Here is a 15796-nt window from a genome sequence, read left to right as displayed (position 1 = left end):
AAAACTGGATACTGAGATCTCCTTCCAGATTTTTAACTTGGTAACAAGACTTTCTGCCAGTTCCGTTGCTTGATAGCTATATGTTACTGAACCCTATTCGCATAAAGCCATGTTCTGAAAAGGCCTTACCTTCCTCCTGCCCTTCCAGAAATGTAATGAAGAAGACTCCTTGTCCGAAGGCTGTGGTTGAGAGCAAGCACTGCGGAGGTGGGTGGAGGGGAAAACAGTCATTAGTGTTTAATTATGACCACAGAAACCTCACCTCACCACACCAAGTTCAAAGAAGACCCCTCCCAATTCAAAGGTTCTAAGATCACATTGCTTCAGACAATGGCTTAAATATCTAATCTGGAGGGGATTAGCACTGTCTGGCCACTCTGGAAATCACGCTCACGAGCCTGTTCTCAATGCTGAAAGGAATTACTTCTTTTCACCGCAACATTCGAGGTGTCATAAATCCAGTGCACTGAATACAGAAACGTGCAGCACAAAACAGGGGGAAATGGAATAGAGCAATTTACTATTTCTTATTATTAAATGCATGCCTCGGAGCACTCTCTGAACAGACTGATGCGACGTCTCCACAATTCCACACTATAAAAGGAGTGTATTAAAGGAAGCTGTCACTTTATCTTCAGCGGAAGAGGGCCTATGTCAAAAACGGAAAACCATTAAAAAAGCATTTAGAAGGTGACGTACCAGAGTTAGAGGTCATTACTAGCTAGAAACCATTTGCATGTGCAAAACAAATACAGTATGGAAAGATGCCTTAGACTTGAGGACTGAATTATAGGCAAAAATAGGAGCATTTGAATCTCAGTTTGTGTCATCTGTGATTCTATGTTTAAGGAGTTTATGGGCAGGAGATAGGAAAGGTCAGATTTGTGTTCTTGATTATAGGAATACATGGCTGATTCTATCACAAAATTATTGCTTTTAAGTTGCTGCAGGTGTGATATAAGCTAATCAAGAAGATTAGAATATATCAGTGCAGCAGGCACTAATTGAATAGAACAATTTAGCCCGTGTGTGTATCAGTATTAAGTATATTTGGCTCCCAGGAAACAAAAACAAAAGCAAAACAGCTGGGCTTGCTGTTGCATGCCTATAATCCCTGCTACTTGGGAGTCAAGGCAGGGAAATCACAAGTTCAAAACCTATAGGTGATATAGAGTGAGTTCAAGGCCAGCTGGGGCAACTTAATAGACCTCATCCTCGGAACAAAATGTTTTTGAAGAGTGTTATGGCCTATTATGTTTCAGGGGATAGATTCAATTTCCAGTGCCAGAAGAAAGGGGGACAAATACAATATGGAATTGTCACTTCACTGAAGTTAGAGGAATTAATTAGACTTGTTAAAGATGCATTTGCTAGAAAGCTCTAGATGAACACAGAAGGTATTCTCTACCCCGGGAATGAGTGACACACTCATCTTTCAGGAATTCCTTGTTGGAAAGAGGATTTTTTTAAAGGTCTTTACAGTGTTTTTTGAGAATTTCATATTTGCATAATTTCCACCCTCTCTTTCTCCCGTCCAACTTTTCCTGAGCTCCCCTAAGTCCCTTTAAAATTCATGAACTCATTTTTAATTATTGTTACACACACATAAGCAAGCACGTTCATATATATGTGATATATATATATATCTTATATATATATAAGTGAGTCTTATATATATATATCTTAGTGAGTCCATTTAGAGTCGCTCAGATATGTATCTGTGTATCTGTTTATGGCTGACTGGTTGGGACCAGATAACCTATTAGTGGAGAACTCCTTCTCTCTCTCAGCTGTCATTAGTTGCCTGTCATTCTTCACCTAGGGCGGAGCCTTGTGAGATGTCCTCCAGCTACCTGATCATGTCAACTGCTGGTGTCATTTCTCATGTCTTGTTTAGGTGACCATATTGTTTCAGTGCAGCTTCCCTGTCATACGCAGAGGACACTACTTCACAGCATAGCTTCAGAAGCATGATTAGTAAAAGCTCAGAGACTGAAGACCAGAAAAGCAAAGCAGCCAGCCACTGGCTCTTACCTCGACCTCAATCTGAAAATGGCGATCCTGTTTCCAGAAATGAGGGGACATGTACTTGTATCTGTGTTCATGTTGAGGCCAAAGGACAAGCTCAGCTGTTATCCCTGGGGATTCTGTTCACCTCCATTGAGACAAAGTCTCCCTAGGTAGCTCTGGGTAGCCTAGAAGTCCCTATGTAGACTGGCCTCTAAACTCAGGAATCCACTTGCCTCTGCTTCCCGGGAACTGGCATGTTTGTCATTTTTAATAAACTTTTTTTCCTCATCAAAGTCTCACCTTCATATCAAAACATGAAGAATTAATTTGACAACAGCTAATTTATCATGGAAGATCTAAGTCTGAGGTCACCACCAAAATTCAAGAAGAACAGGAATTACCAGAACGTTCTGCCACACTTCAATGTCAAACTGCAGGACTGAAATATCTATCCCAACAATTACAAGCTTCCCTGTCATATATAGAGTGTACCATCTCGCAGTAGACTTCCCGTGCCTCTGGTTCTTAAAATATTTCCACCTCCTCTTGCCCAATGTTTCCTGAGCCTTAGACATTGCCTTGCAAGTATATCTACAGAGGACAGGTCACCAGATGGTCTATTGTTTTCTACACATTGGCCAATTGTATGTTTCCAAATACTCTAGAAATCCATGGGCCTGAAATTTCCCTAAGTCTTCCTCAAAGTGATTCTGGCCAGACCTCCAAACAGATTGTTATTTCAGGACACTGACTGACCCCCTGGAAGAGGGGTTATAATCTGGTATAGATACAACTCTAGCTCTGTGATCTGATATGTGTTTACCATACTGGGCGATTTCCTACTAGGTGTCAGACACAGTGCCCACCAGTCAACAGTCAAGAAAGAATCTGTTGCCACCGCCTGTATATTTTATACTGCCGACTTGAAAGCTTTCACACTCTTTCTCGAGGCATATATTTCAGATAGATGAGTGATTCTGACATCGCTAACGGAGAGATCTTTCCACTTAATGTGACGTAACTCATGATGCTTCAAGAAAAATGCTTATTTTTAACTTCCAAAATAGCTTCAGAAATCTATTTCTCTCCATGCATGAAACAAAGAGAATCCAGAGTTATATGTTTCCTTCAGGAGGATGCTGACTTCCCAGAATCCTCGGAGAAACCCCATTACAGAAAACTGACAATTCTTAATGGCCTGCCACTACATTACTGCAAGTCAATGAACCACCACTGTGGTCTTGTATCTGTGGGCAGAATATAGAGTAGAGACCTCAGATGCTCCATGTAAGCCAGAACGAGACAGACTGGCAGGCTGACGGTATGTTATGATAAGAGGGTACCCATTGGTTTTACTTTGCATTTCTGCACAGTGTCTCACTCACCAGAAGACTCTGAATGGTGAAGCTGAGTTGGTTGTGTAGGACTAGCAGAACCACATATGGCAGGAAGCTGATCATGTAGCCCAGGCTGGTACACAGGGCCGCTGTATTAGCTTGGTTGAAAAACACACTCAAGAAGTAGCTCAGCATGACAGCGGATACCCCAAAATCCAGCAAGAAAAGAAAAATGATAAAAGCGTCACTGTGCATGAAGATGCCACTCATCTTCAGAATGACAGCCAGAGCCGCACTGCTCAGAGCTAGCGTGGCCATGTTCTCCAGGAACCAGGACAGGAAGTGGATGGCCGGATGCAGTCCCATCATCCGCATGTACTGTGAAAAGAAGGAGCTGTGGTTATCACTGCAGTAGACACTTGAGTAAAGGCAGATGGGGTCATGAGTGAGAGGAACGCCAGTGGGAAAGTGAACCATTGAGTTTTCCCGTGCAGCCCTGGACAAGGCATTGAGAAGGTCACTTCCTTCTACGGTGAGTTCCCAGAGACCTGACAGACTGGCTATTCTCTGTGTTCATGGTGAGAAAACTGAAGCCACACATGAAGTCACCGGTAAGAACCATGGCAGGACAGGTGTGAAGAAATGTCTTATACTGTAGGCTTGGTTGCCGCAGTTCCATTATGCTTTCTGTTGGGGTGGATTTGTTGTGTTTCTCTTAGCTTTGGTTTTCCTGTCTGTTTGGACCAGCTTTGTTTAATGAAGACAAATGGTGATGAAGCAGGAAAATGAGATGATCTCCCTGGCTGAGATGGCCTTTACATGGGCTATAGTGAGCAGCGTACAAAATAATTGATAAAATTAACTTCTCCACTAACCTACCATTTGTTCATACACCACGTGGTGAGATTTCAGGGAACGGGCCTGGCTTCATCTGAAAGGAAGTTAAGTAGCTCTGAGGTATGGTCCCTTGCTGGCCACTTAGTAAGTACATTAGAGAATACAGCAGTTGGAACCTTCTGTCTCAGGGCCTCTGTGCTCATAGATCAAACCCACTTAGAGGAGGAACACAGATATCCCTCAGTAGATGGATGTAAACAGGCAAATGATGTGTAGAGTGGTGATAGCTGATCACGTGGTTCCTGCATTTCAGTGACTGTTCAGTAATCAATCAATGAATGCCCATTGTTACTTGCCTTCACTCTCCTGTGAGGAGGAGCAGGCTGTCACATCGTCACCGGATGCTCTTACCAACAAAGTTGTCTGACATTTTTAAATTTTAATAATATCAGTATAAAAATATTAGAATTCTTTTCATAAATCTGACCCAGAAATGAAGGTGGAAAGTGATGTTTTAAAAAAAAATTGCCAATGAGAAACAGTGACTTTGTCCTTCTAATCTTCTACACTTGCTGCTGGCTGGATTTCCTTTTGTCTCAATAAGAAGTATCTGTCATTTTCTGACAACCCTTTTCACTCCAATAGCAAACAATGTTCCTGGGAGGAAGACTAAGCTAGAGTCTAAGAAGGACTTCAGCAAAGGAAGGAAGAACACACAGAGAGTCTGGGTGATCTACTTAGAGGATCACTCCCCAAATTCTCTCCTATGATGCCATTTACCTCTTCTATCTGGATCTCCCGCTCATAAACCAGCTTCCGGACCATGCTGGCCACAGACACCATCCAAGTCAACATCATAATCAGGGGGAAAAAGAAGCCAACATTGTTCAGGAACCTGTCAGGGTATAATTAATTCAATCAGTATCCAAGGGCCAGTGAGGTCAGGGGCAAGCAAGGTGAATTGACTCAGTAGCAAGAATATGACAAAGTCTACACCTCTATCCAATTTTGTTTTTTTTTTTTTCACATAACAAGTCACTTTAAGAAGCAGTATCTCACAAGACCTGTAACAAGGCATTGCAGCTACAATTGGCATCCTGATTACAAGTGTGGACAAAGGGTACCATGCCAAAGACATGGGGCTCAAGGTGCCTCGGGTAGCCATGGTCTGACCTCTGACACCTGATTGAGATAGAGCAGGTCGGAGATATGAAACAGGCCACTGACTCATGACTATAATTCTTCCCAGCTAACTGGGACCACTACATATTTTTAATCAATACCAACAATTGATCATAGATAATCATTTACAAAATACGTAGAAATTGACAAATTAATGTCTCACACCCTCCCATTTCCCTAACTTGTAGATTTCCATCACTCTAACTGGCCTTTCTATTTTCCCACATATTCTAACTGGGTTCCATTTCTAAAGCACAGTGGGGACATTGATAACAGATGTATCCCAAATCCAACAGAAGTATAATTTTTCTCTCTGTGACGTCTCAACCTTGCTTGATAATAGTGATCACACCTTCACTCTCTTTTGTCAGCTTCCAGAATAACTTCTTGCTCTCCACCACTGCTGGGTAACTTTTCAGATACCTTAACGAACAACTTCTCCCTACCTGCCTTCTTATATGGACATTTCCATGTGAACCATGGGGTGACTTCCAGGCCCTCTGTCTTCTACCCCAGGGTGAGCTCAAAACTCACAATGTAATTGCATATGAACAAAGACCAGCTTAACACACGAGCAGTATCACCTCATCTGTGATACTTGCATGAACCAAACATAAAAGATCCTGCCATGAAGAATACCATCTTAGGGGGCCAGGAGGGATAAAACAGTCACCGAGCAGGAGTCTGTCACATGCAGTCAGGCAGTAGTAAATACAGGGAGGGGAAGCAAAAGTTGTGAGAAAGGATGCCATGCAGACAGGGCTAAGAAGAGATAGCAATAGAGACACACTTGAGCAAAAGCATATACAGGAAAGAAGTGAGTCAGAAGGGGAACTGCAGGATGACAGGAAGAACCAGCAGTGCAAGGGCTGGCCTTGAGAGCTGGCAAGGGTTCGTGACTGGAGAGACACAGTCAGAGCCCCAGCCTGGCCAGATGATGGGGGGAGTTTTACACATCAAAGTCACCTTTGAACTTTAGTTAATGAAAAGAAGAAATGCAACCAAGTCTTGAGATCAGGAAAGGTAACAGAGAAAGAACACGATGGAACAAGAAAACATGTAGAGAGGATGAGAGAGAGAGAGAGAGAGAGAGAGAGAGAGAGAGAGAGACCATAGCTGCTATGAAGCCATCTAAACAAGAGACAAAGGGGTCACTAATGTTGACCCTGGGGGCTGGAGAGATGGCTCAGAGGTTAAGAGCACTGGCTTCTCTTCCAAAGGTCCTGAGTTCAATTCCCAGCAACCACATGGTGGCTCACAACCATCTGTAATGAGATCTGGTCCCTTCTTCTGGTGTGCAGACATCCATGAAGACAGAATGATGTATACATAATAAATAAATAAATCTTTAAAAACAAAAAGTTCTTCACACAGGAGAATGTGGCATTATGGGTCTCAGCCTTTGCTCTTGAAAAAGGCCTGCTACAGGAAGAAGCCACAGACTTGTTAGTAAATGTATCAATGAACATGCAAGAAGAGGGATTAATCTCTCTTCTTAGTCACTTGGCTACATAAAGCAACCGCTCTGAGCTCCTGAGGTCATGAGTTTCCTGGTGTTTTTAGATTACACCTAGTAATTTACATGCTAAGCAGCAAGTGTGTAATGTAAACAGTTAGGGGTATACCCAGTGACAGCATTTAGCTGCACAGAACAGAGGGCTCCAGATTCTTCAGTTTTGTGGTCTTTGGGGTGAAGGTAATTATTATTTCTGCAGCATTTGTAATAGGTAGATCGGCATGTGCCATGGATATTTCTATATGCACAGTAAACAATCATTATCTCTTCTCTAAGACTAACACAATTTGGCACACACATGCATACACACACACAAACGATACTTCTGGGTCCCAAGAGTAGAAAATAACCTATGTTGAATCCATTTAATGGGGGAGAGGTGAAAATGTTTGTTTGTTCATAAACCTCTTCATTTTTGCCTAACAGCACTGAAGGTGGTGACATATAAATACTAACCAAGTATACTCAGCTAACCCCATAAAGTCACACTTCTCAAGATTCCATGCTCTGTGTCGTGTGAGTCATGGAATTTTTATTATAGAGAATCTAAGAGAGATTCAGAATAACGGCATCCTGAGATCTTAAAGGAATTGTCTTAGTGCCTCCAGCATATGAAATACCTTAGACAGTGGCTAACCAAAGCCATATAAGAGAAAGGAGATTGAGTTTTAAAAATGGAGATTGTAAGACATGACTTTTTATCTGCTCCTGGGAACTACTCCAAAAATCAATATGAGAGGGAGAAAAAATGTACATTTAAATTTTGTTAAAGGCTTGAAAAAGACATTCAAGCATGAGAAAAACAGGCCAAAGCCTGTCACATTTACATAAGACTCTTCCATGCTAAGTAGATAAGAAAAATTTCAAAAGCAAAGCTTGTCCTTTGAAGACCATCCGCGCATCTTCAAGAGCACTCTCTCAAGAGAAAATATGCACAACGGCGCACGGTAAATGGGAGTCAAGCTGCACATTAAGTGGAGAGTAGTAGCCAGGAAACTGCTAGGACCTGTTTCAGGGAAACAGAATAGGAAGCGCTTCGTTAAAAGGCTGCAGAAAAGTTTGCTAAAACTGAAAGCTTCCCAGTTAGTTGTGTGGCACTTAATGTCATCTTCTCCACATACCAACTGGACAGCCTTCAGATGCCCACCCAGGAATCCCAGTTTGTTCTAGAGAGGTAACAATCAAAGCAACAAAAACCTAGCACAACAGCTACCCAAGAAGCAAAGAGATCATTGAGATTGCATGATTACTAGTAAAGGAAGAACACGTAGTAAAAACATGGTGACATGGAACAGATCAAAATGGTGGATGCATTTATTGTAAAGTAATCAGAAGGTAAAGCCTGCCTAAGAACCTGTGAACAGTGAGTTGTTAGAACGGAGAGGCATGAGAATGACAAGATCCCAAGACTGAAAACCATCTGAGCACCAAGAACTTGGAAAGGAATAGATGGAAAAAAAATATAACTTTCATGACGGTGAATCTGAAACTATGCGAAGAAATTTGATTCTACGTGGAGCACACATGGAGATGGATGACACCTAGAAAAGACATCTAAAAAAACAGCAATGGAGAACTTTGAATGATTAGTGAGATTCTATGAATGAAGACACAGGAAGAAGAAATTCATGATAGAAGTCCCAAGAGAAGAAAAAAATAGTGGTGGAAAGCAGTGACTTCAGAAAGCTAAGGAGTCAAAACATTGAAATCTGTACATTTAAAGGTCTCGTGTGCTTTGTAGAACATTATACTAGACTGCTCAGAGATCAACTCGATGCTAGGGTTCATGGGGGAGGTGAAGCGCAGAGGACACATAAACACAACTGCTAGAATCTAGGGAAATAGAACTGCGTGGTTGGAGGGCAGCCATCCTCTGAGGCTGGTGAAGGCAGAAAAGTACTTAAGGCCCAAAAGCAAGGAAGGAGAGGAAACTCAAGAGAGTAGAACAGAATGAGTCTGTTCAAGAGGTTTCAGCTATCTGTCAGGAGTAAGCACAAGGGCAAAAGTCAGTAACCAAGTGAAAGCCAGGGAGCCTCAGAAAGCAAACACTATATGAGGACCAGAGAATTTAGAGAGCAGGAGTCAGCTGGGGAGAGGCCCCACAAGGAACAAAACAATTACAAACATCAGAGGGACTGGAGACCAAAGGAAAAACAAGAGACTCAAAAACCACAGTGAACAGTGGACTCATCACTGAACAGGTTTGCAGTTGAAGCAGCAAATAATCCTGCTCTCTGTGTAGCACCTGAATGCTGGGAAAACTTTACTACACTTGCAGCATTTGACCAGAGCATGGCAAGCCATTTAAAAGGGTTCCTATTGAGTCACTAGTCAGGCAAGCCTAGTGACAAAGATCTCGCCTAGTGATTACCTGGAAGCCAGGGCAAGCGTCAAAGGGCTGTAGGACGAGAGCTAGTTTGCGGGAAGTATCCCTCTAGTTAAAAGGGACAAACTGAGTCACAACTACAGAGAGTCCCATGCCATCTGGTCTCTGCCATAGTGGGGTATGGAATTGTCTTCCGTATGCTGGTGCTAAACAAGGAATCTAATTACCAAAGATGCCCCAAAGGAGGAATGAACAGAGACAAGTGCTTTAATGATGACAAGGTCTAAGGCACACGAGTGCAATGCTTGTCAACAGCCTGCAGACCTGAGCTGGAAGCTCTCTCCCAGCTGGCTAACCTCCATTATGCCTGAATATGCTATGTAAGCTGCTACTGGAGAAAACTCAACCATGGACTCCCCCAGCTGCGAACTTCCCATGCTACAAGACTAATATGCCAGGCAAAGTGTGCCTACTGGCACAATAGTGGCATGACTGCTTTAAGGGTAACAACTACTTTCTGGTTGGATTTAAGGCCTTCTCAATGGGAAAACATGCATGATCTGTACTCTAAGGCAATACCCTGCTGATGGAGAGCTCGCAGACCCTCAGGGGAACCTACTCTGGTTGTCTTACTAAATGATCCTGCCAAGGTGCCTTCAACTATCTATGTTTTTACCCATTGATCATTAGCACTGCTCTCATTCTTGAGTGGAGATACCTCTGCGGTGGAGAACGGCTAATGCAGAGACTTATATTGAGTCAGTGTGCAGAGAATAAGTTATGCTGTGTACTCATCCAAGGCCCATCTTTGAAGAGGAGACCAAAAAAATGTACGAAACATAAGAAAGATTGTAAGACAAAAAGAATATAAAAGGGTTGCTGTGTAACGCCGCCATTCATCCTCACACAGCCTTTCCAATCAAGAACATGTCCCTTTGGTGCATACGACAATGTCAGTACAAAATCGGGCCTTCAACATTCCACCATGACTGCAGCATCCACACAATCCCACCTTTCCCAGGGGAGGTTACCAGGGGAGGGAAGGGCTACTTTCTTTTTGAGATAGCCATTGGTGAGTTGCCCATGCTTAAAGTGAGCATTCCCTTACCCATGCTTGGACAGGTAATCCTAATTAAATTCAGTGGAAAAAAAAAGTCATGAAAGTAAGGAGGTGACTAGTTGGGATGAAAGAGTACTTCAGAAGGGGACCAGGTAAGATGACTCAGCAGGTGAAAGCACTGCCACCAAGCCTGATGCCCTGGGTTAGACCCTGGCCCTCATGTTAAAGAGGGGAACCCAAGTTCAGTTCTTACTAGCCATGTTGAGTGGTTCAAAACTACCTGTAACCCCATGTCTGGAGCTCTGACACCCTTTTCTGGATTCTGTTTGTAGAATCCACTCACACACATGCCACCATACAGATACACACACACACACACACATATGTAAAACTAAAAAATACTTAAAAATATAAAATCAGTGAAATAAATGATGACATGAATAAACTCTGTAATGAATCCAAAGAAAAGGCAGATAAATAGTTTAATGAAATGAGAGAGACAATATACAATATGAATAATTCAATAGAAAAGGCAAAAATTCTGAAGAAAATCAATTCAGGTTTGAGAAATGAAGACATCAATGAGTCAAATAAAGCCTCAGTAGAAAGCCTCAGCAATAGAAAAATGGACATTAGATCCTAAAGACAACAATAAAGATAGTAAGAAAATATAAACACAAAAATAAGATTTATGGGATTCAACTAAAAGATAAAATTTATGAATCATTTCATAGAAGAAGTAAGCTAAAGATATGGAAAATATAGTCAATAATAAAATAGCAGGACATTTCACAAGCTTAGAGAAAGAGAATGTGCCCAGAGAGTGGGGACATTTAGAATACCACACAGACCAGACCAGAGAAGAGCCTCTGTACTTCATTTTACAGTTAACACACAAAGAAAGAGCATAAAAAGTTGCAAGAACAAAGCACTACGTCATGGACGAAGGCATGCTCTTTAGAATAACAGTAGGTCTTCCAACAAAAATTTCAATAGCCAGGAAGACACAGAACAGCTTCCAAGCCACAAAAGAAAGTACCAGAAATTACTGTATCTAGAAGGCCACCCTTTGTAACTGAATGGGCAAGGAAAGTTCTCCATGATAAACACAAACTAAAGAAAGTCATAACCATCAAGCCAACACCAAAGAAAGTACATGAGGAATCCTCCACACTGAAAAGAGAGATGAACGTATCCATGCGGCCACCAGAAAGAATAAAGTGCACTAGAAAAGTGCATGTGCTCTGTCGGGACAGCAGGGTGCTGGCCGGCGAGGGCTGAAAAGGTAGCTGGACATAGTAAGAGGTCATTGCCATTCAGGTGAAACATGAGCTTCACTGCGAAAGTGTCAGTGCGTGGAGATGGGTTGCATTTCAAGCTCACAGGGGGATGGATGCAGTAAATAGCACGTGAGAGTCACCCAGGTCATGGTGGCTCTGAAGGGATGGAGGATTCTGGGTGAGCAGCTAAGGCTTGGTGCTACGTGACGGAGCATCAGTCTCTCCGAAAATGCCAGAAGAGGCCTTTGGTAAAGGTGCAATCTTAGTTGCCAAGGAAACCCCATGGTGTTGGAAATTCCAGGACCGTGTGGCATTTTAAGAGGACAGGTAATATAAGCTATATGGTCTGTGGATGGAACTTCCAAAGCTTTTTTGGAGCTCAAAGACTATAAAATGTGTGATGTTGGGCAGTTGTTGAACGTTCAGCTACAGAATCTAGACTTAAACTGAGATTTGGGGGTTGCTTGGATCCAATTGTGTTTCTGGGACTTCCTATGTAGAATAATAGGGTTTTTGTTTTAATTACTGAAGCCCACACTTAAGAGACCTTGGACTTTCAAAGTACTGAAGAATTTAGGGACTTCTTATTTAAAATTAGGAATTTAAAAAATTGTACTGTTTTGTATTATGATATTAACGTGAAATCTTGAGGACAAGGAATAAAAGGTTCTCATTTAAAGGCGATATTAACGTGAAATCTTGAGGACAAGGAATAAAAGGTTCTCGTTTAAAGGCGATGTGTTTGTGTGCCAAGATAACAAAGGGTAGCATGTGCTAGTTGCCTCTAACTGACGTTTTGACACTTAAGCATCATCTGAGTCACCTGATGGCCACACTGAACTTGATCTCGGGTAGGTAATTTTCATTATCCTTTCTGCCCTCCATTATCGTCTCTCCAAATTGGTCCTTAGCCCTACAGCAGCCTGATCGCAGGAGCCTCTCCTCCTACCTCTATTACCTGGGGATATCAGCCCTTTGTATAGACCCTGCCCTCTGAGATATTTCCCACAGCCCATTTCAACCTTTCCCCCCAGTCTATGTCCATTCCTTTGTGACACCCAGACCCGAAGATGTACTCTCTATCAGGAACCCATACAGCCATCGTACTTGCCTAGGATCCAGAAAGTGACAGAACACCGACCCAGCTAAGACAAGAATATGTATCAACAGGAAGAAATACCTCAAACATAATTCCAGATGCTTAGATCCTAACACACCACCACAAACGTGAATGGTCAAAATAATATGCCTCCACCACAAGCTATTAACCCTATTGTAGCAGACCCCAAGATATGCAGCAAAGCTGAAAAACAAGACAAGGATATCAAAACAGTAATTACGAATATGTTCAAGGACCTTAAAGAGAATATGAATAAATTCTTTAATAAAGTCTGTGAAAACACAGTTGAAAGATATGATGAAAACAATTTGAGACATGAAAGTAGAATTTAACAAAGAAGAGAATCATTAAAGAAAACCCAGAGTAAAATAAAACTGGAAATGAAAAGGGGTTTTATTGGTTAGGATGCCAAAACAAAACAAAAAAACAAACAAACAAATAAACCAAAAAAACCTTCAGAGATACACCTGATCAATAGATTATAAGACACGGAAAAGAGAATCTCCTGTGTTGAAGACAAGGTAGAAGAGATAACTCATCAAAGAAAATGTTAAACAAAAATAAGTAAATAAGTAAATAAATAAATACCATTCAGGAAATCTGGGACATTATGAAAAGACCAAGTCTACAAATAATAGGGATAGAGGAAGAAAAGGAAATCAGGGCCAAAGTCACAGAAAATACTTTTCATCAAAGAAGGAAGTTTTCCTAATCTAAAGAAATAAGCTCCTATAAAGATACAAGACCAAATAAGAAGGACAAGAAAAGAAATTCCCCATAATGCATAATAATCAAAACATTAAATGTACAGAACAAAGAAAGGAGATTAAAAGCTACAGGGAAAACAGACAAACATATAAAGGCAAGGCCATTAGAATAATACCTGTCTTCTCAAGAGAGAATGTGAAAGCCAGTAGGCCCTGGACAGACGTTCTAAAATTCTGAAAGACCACAGACACCAGCCCAGACTACAACACCAAGCAAAATTATCAGGCCAATCAAGAGAAAAATAAAAATATTCCACAAATTTAAAACCAATTTAAGCAATTCCTATCTACCAATCCAGTTCTGTAGATGACAGTGGAAGGAAACCTTTAAGAAGAAGAGGTTAACCACACCCAAGAAGACAAAAGAATAAATAATCCCAGAACAGTAAATCAAAATCATGGGAAGGAACCCACACTATAACAACAAATAACAGGAATAAATAAACACTGCTCATCGTTAGCTCTCAATTCCAATGGTCTAAATTCTCTACTAAAAAATACCTAGACTAAGAGATTTGATTAAAAAAAAAAAAACAGGATCCATCTTTCTGCTGCATGCAGAAAGCATACCTCAGCAGCAAGGATGAACATCATCTGAGGGCAGAAGAATAGAAAACGGTATTCCAAGTAAACAACCCCAAGAAGCGAGCAGGTATAGCCATTTTAATATCTAACAAAATAGACCTCAAACCAAAACTAATCAGGAGTGGGGAAGGACACTACATGCACATGAATCGACAGAAAAATAAATCCACCAAGAGGATACTGCAGTTCTAAACATTTATGCACCAAACACAAAGGTACCCCAAGTTCATAAAAGAAGCACCACTACAGCTAAATCCATACATTGAGTCTCACACCGAACTAATCAGAAAGTTCTCAAAGGGTGAAACTCAAGCAGCTGAGAAACACTCAAAGACATGTTCAACATCCTTAGCTATCAAAGACATGCAAATTAAAACTACTTTGAGATTTCATTTAACCCCAGTCAGAATGGTCAAGATCAATGAAACAAATGACAGGTCATGCTGGTGAGGACTCGGGGAAAGGGGAACACTTGCTCACTGCTGGTGGGAGCTCAGACTTATACAACCACTATGGTAATCAGTACAGCAGTTCCTCAGAATCTGGAACTTGATCTGCCTTAAGATCCAGCTATACCACTCTTGAGCATAAATCCCAAGTACTGTGCATTTACTACCGTGATACTTACTTGTTCATTCATGTTCACTGCTGCTCTATTCATAAAAGCCAGAAACTGAAAACAGCCAACCAGTGGATAATGTAAATGTGGTGTAATTACACAATAGAATATTATCCAGTTCTTAAAAAAATAAAAATATGAAAGTCATAGGTGAATGGATGGAGTTATAAAGAAACCACTCTGAAAGAGTTAACTCAGACCACAAAAGACAAATATTGTATATTTCCTCTTATTAATGGGTGTTAGATTTCAAACCTCCAATATGTGTGCTGCAATCTGAATGACCACAGAGGTTAGGAGATGGGAAGGGATAAGAGGATTAAATAAAATATATTGTTATGAAGAGACAAAGGGAAATGTATACCATGAGGATTAAATGGAGCGGTAGACGGGAGAGACGGGTGAAAGAGGGGATATGGGGAGGACAGATGATACTGGAAAACCACTTGAAGAGCCATACGGAAGCCTACTATGGTAGACCCTTCCTAAATATATACATAGATGAAAGAAATCTAAATGGAGTCACCAAAACATAGACACGACCATACTCTGACTAGATATCTTATGCCAACCTCCAGTGCCAGGAATGGGTTACATGTTGAGTCATTCACCAAAGTGGCACTGTGGAACTCTTCAGGTATCACAGGCTGTAGCCAAGGCTGTTGGCTGTTCTTCACAATAGGAATAAGCTTGATAGTAAGGCCCTACTGCTGAACAACACTAACAAATCTAATATCAAAATCTTCATATTTCATCAAATATGAAGAAGCTGAGCTTGTGCCTAACCAGAAGATTTACCCTTATTGGCTAACATTCACGGTACTGGAAGATACTCTGCATGCTACCAGAGGGGAAAGATAATCATCGGTATTTCCCAGCTATAAACCTGTAACCTCCAAAAGAAACCTGTCTGTAAAATACACTGGTACAATATTGCCACAACTGTTGTAGGAGTAATCACCCACTTTCTGATCGTATTTAAGACCCACTCCATGAGATGGAAACCGTATCTGAGACTGCTAAAGTGGCCAAAATCTGAGACCAAATAGGTCATAGGCTTCAGGGGAAAACTACATCACAAGCTATAGCCAAGCTGTTATTATAGCCACTGCCATGATTCTGCTAAAGGAAAATACTAATAAAATACTGCTATAAAC

General features: G+C 41.3%; 1 protein-coding gene across 2 annotated transcripts in view; it reads right to left on the bottom strand.

Annotated features, from left to right (window-relative positions):
* Abca13 (ATP binding cassette subfamily A member 13) overlaps window positions 1–15796 on the bottom strand; it is a 399663-nt gene that overhangs the window by 234021 nt on the left and 149846 nt on the right. For both annotated transcript variants that reach the window (XM_050141226.1, XM_050141225.1), the window contains exons 32-34: window positions 4965–5079; window positions 3396–3725; window positions 130–199 (exon numbers count right to left, since the gene is read on the bottom strand). In XM_050141226.1, the coding sequence (XP_049997183.1) occupies window positions 130–199; window positions 3396–3725; window positions 4965–5079 (515 nt within the window). The remainder of the gene's footprint in view (window positions 1–129; window positions 200–3395; window positions 3726–4964; window positions 5080–15796) is intronic.

This window comes from Alexandromys fortis, unplaced genomic scaffold (genome assembly GCF_014885135.2).
Source record: "Alexandromys fortis isolate MF-2015 unplaced genomic scaffold, M_Fortis_MF-2015_v1.1 scaffold_7, whole genome shotgun sequence".
NCBI lineage: Eukaryota > Metazoa > Chordata > Mammalia > Rodentia > Cricetidae > Alexandromys > Alexandromys fortis.
Note: the sequence above shows the minus strand (reverse complement) of the source record. Positions and strands in the feature narration are given on the sequence as shown.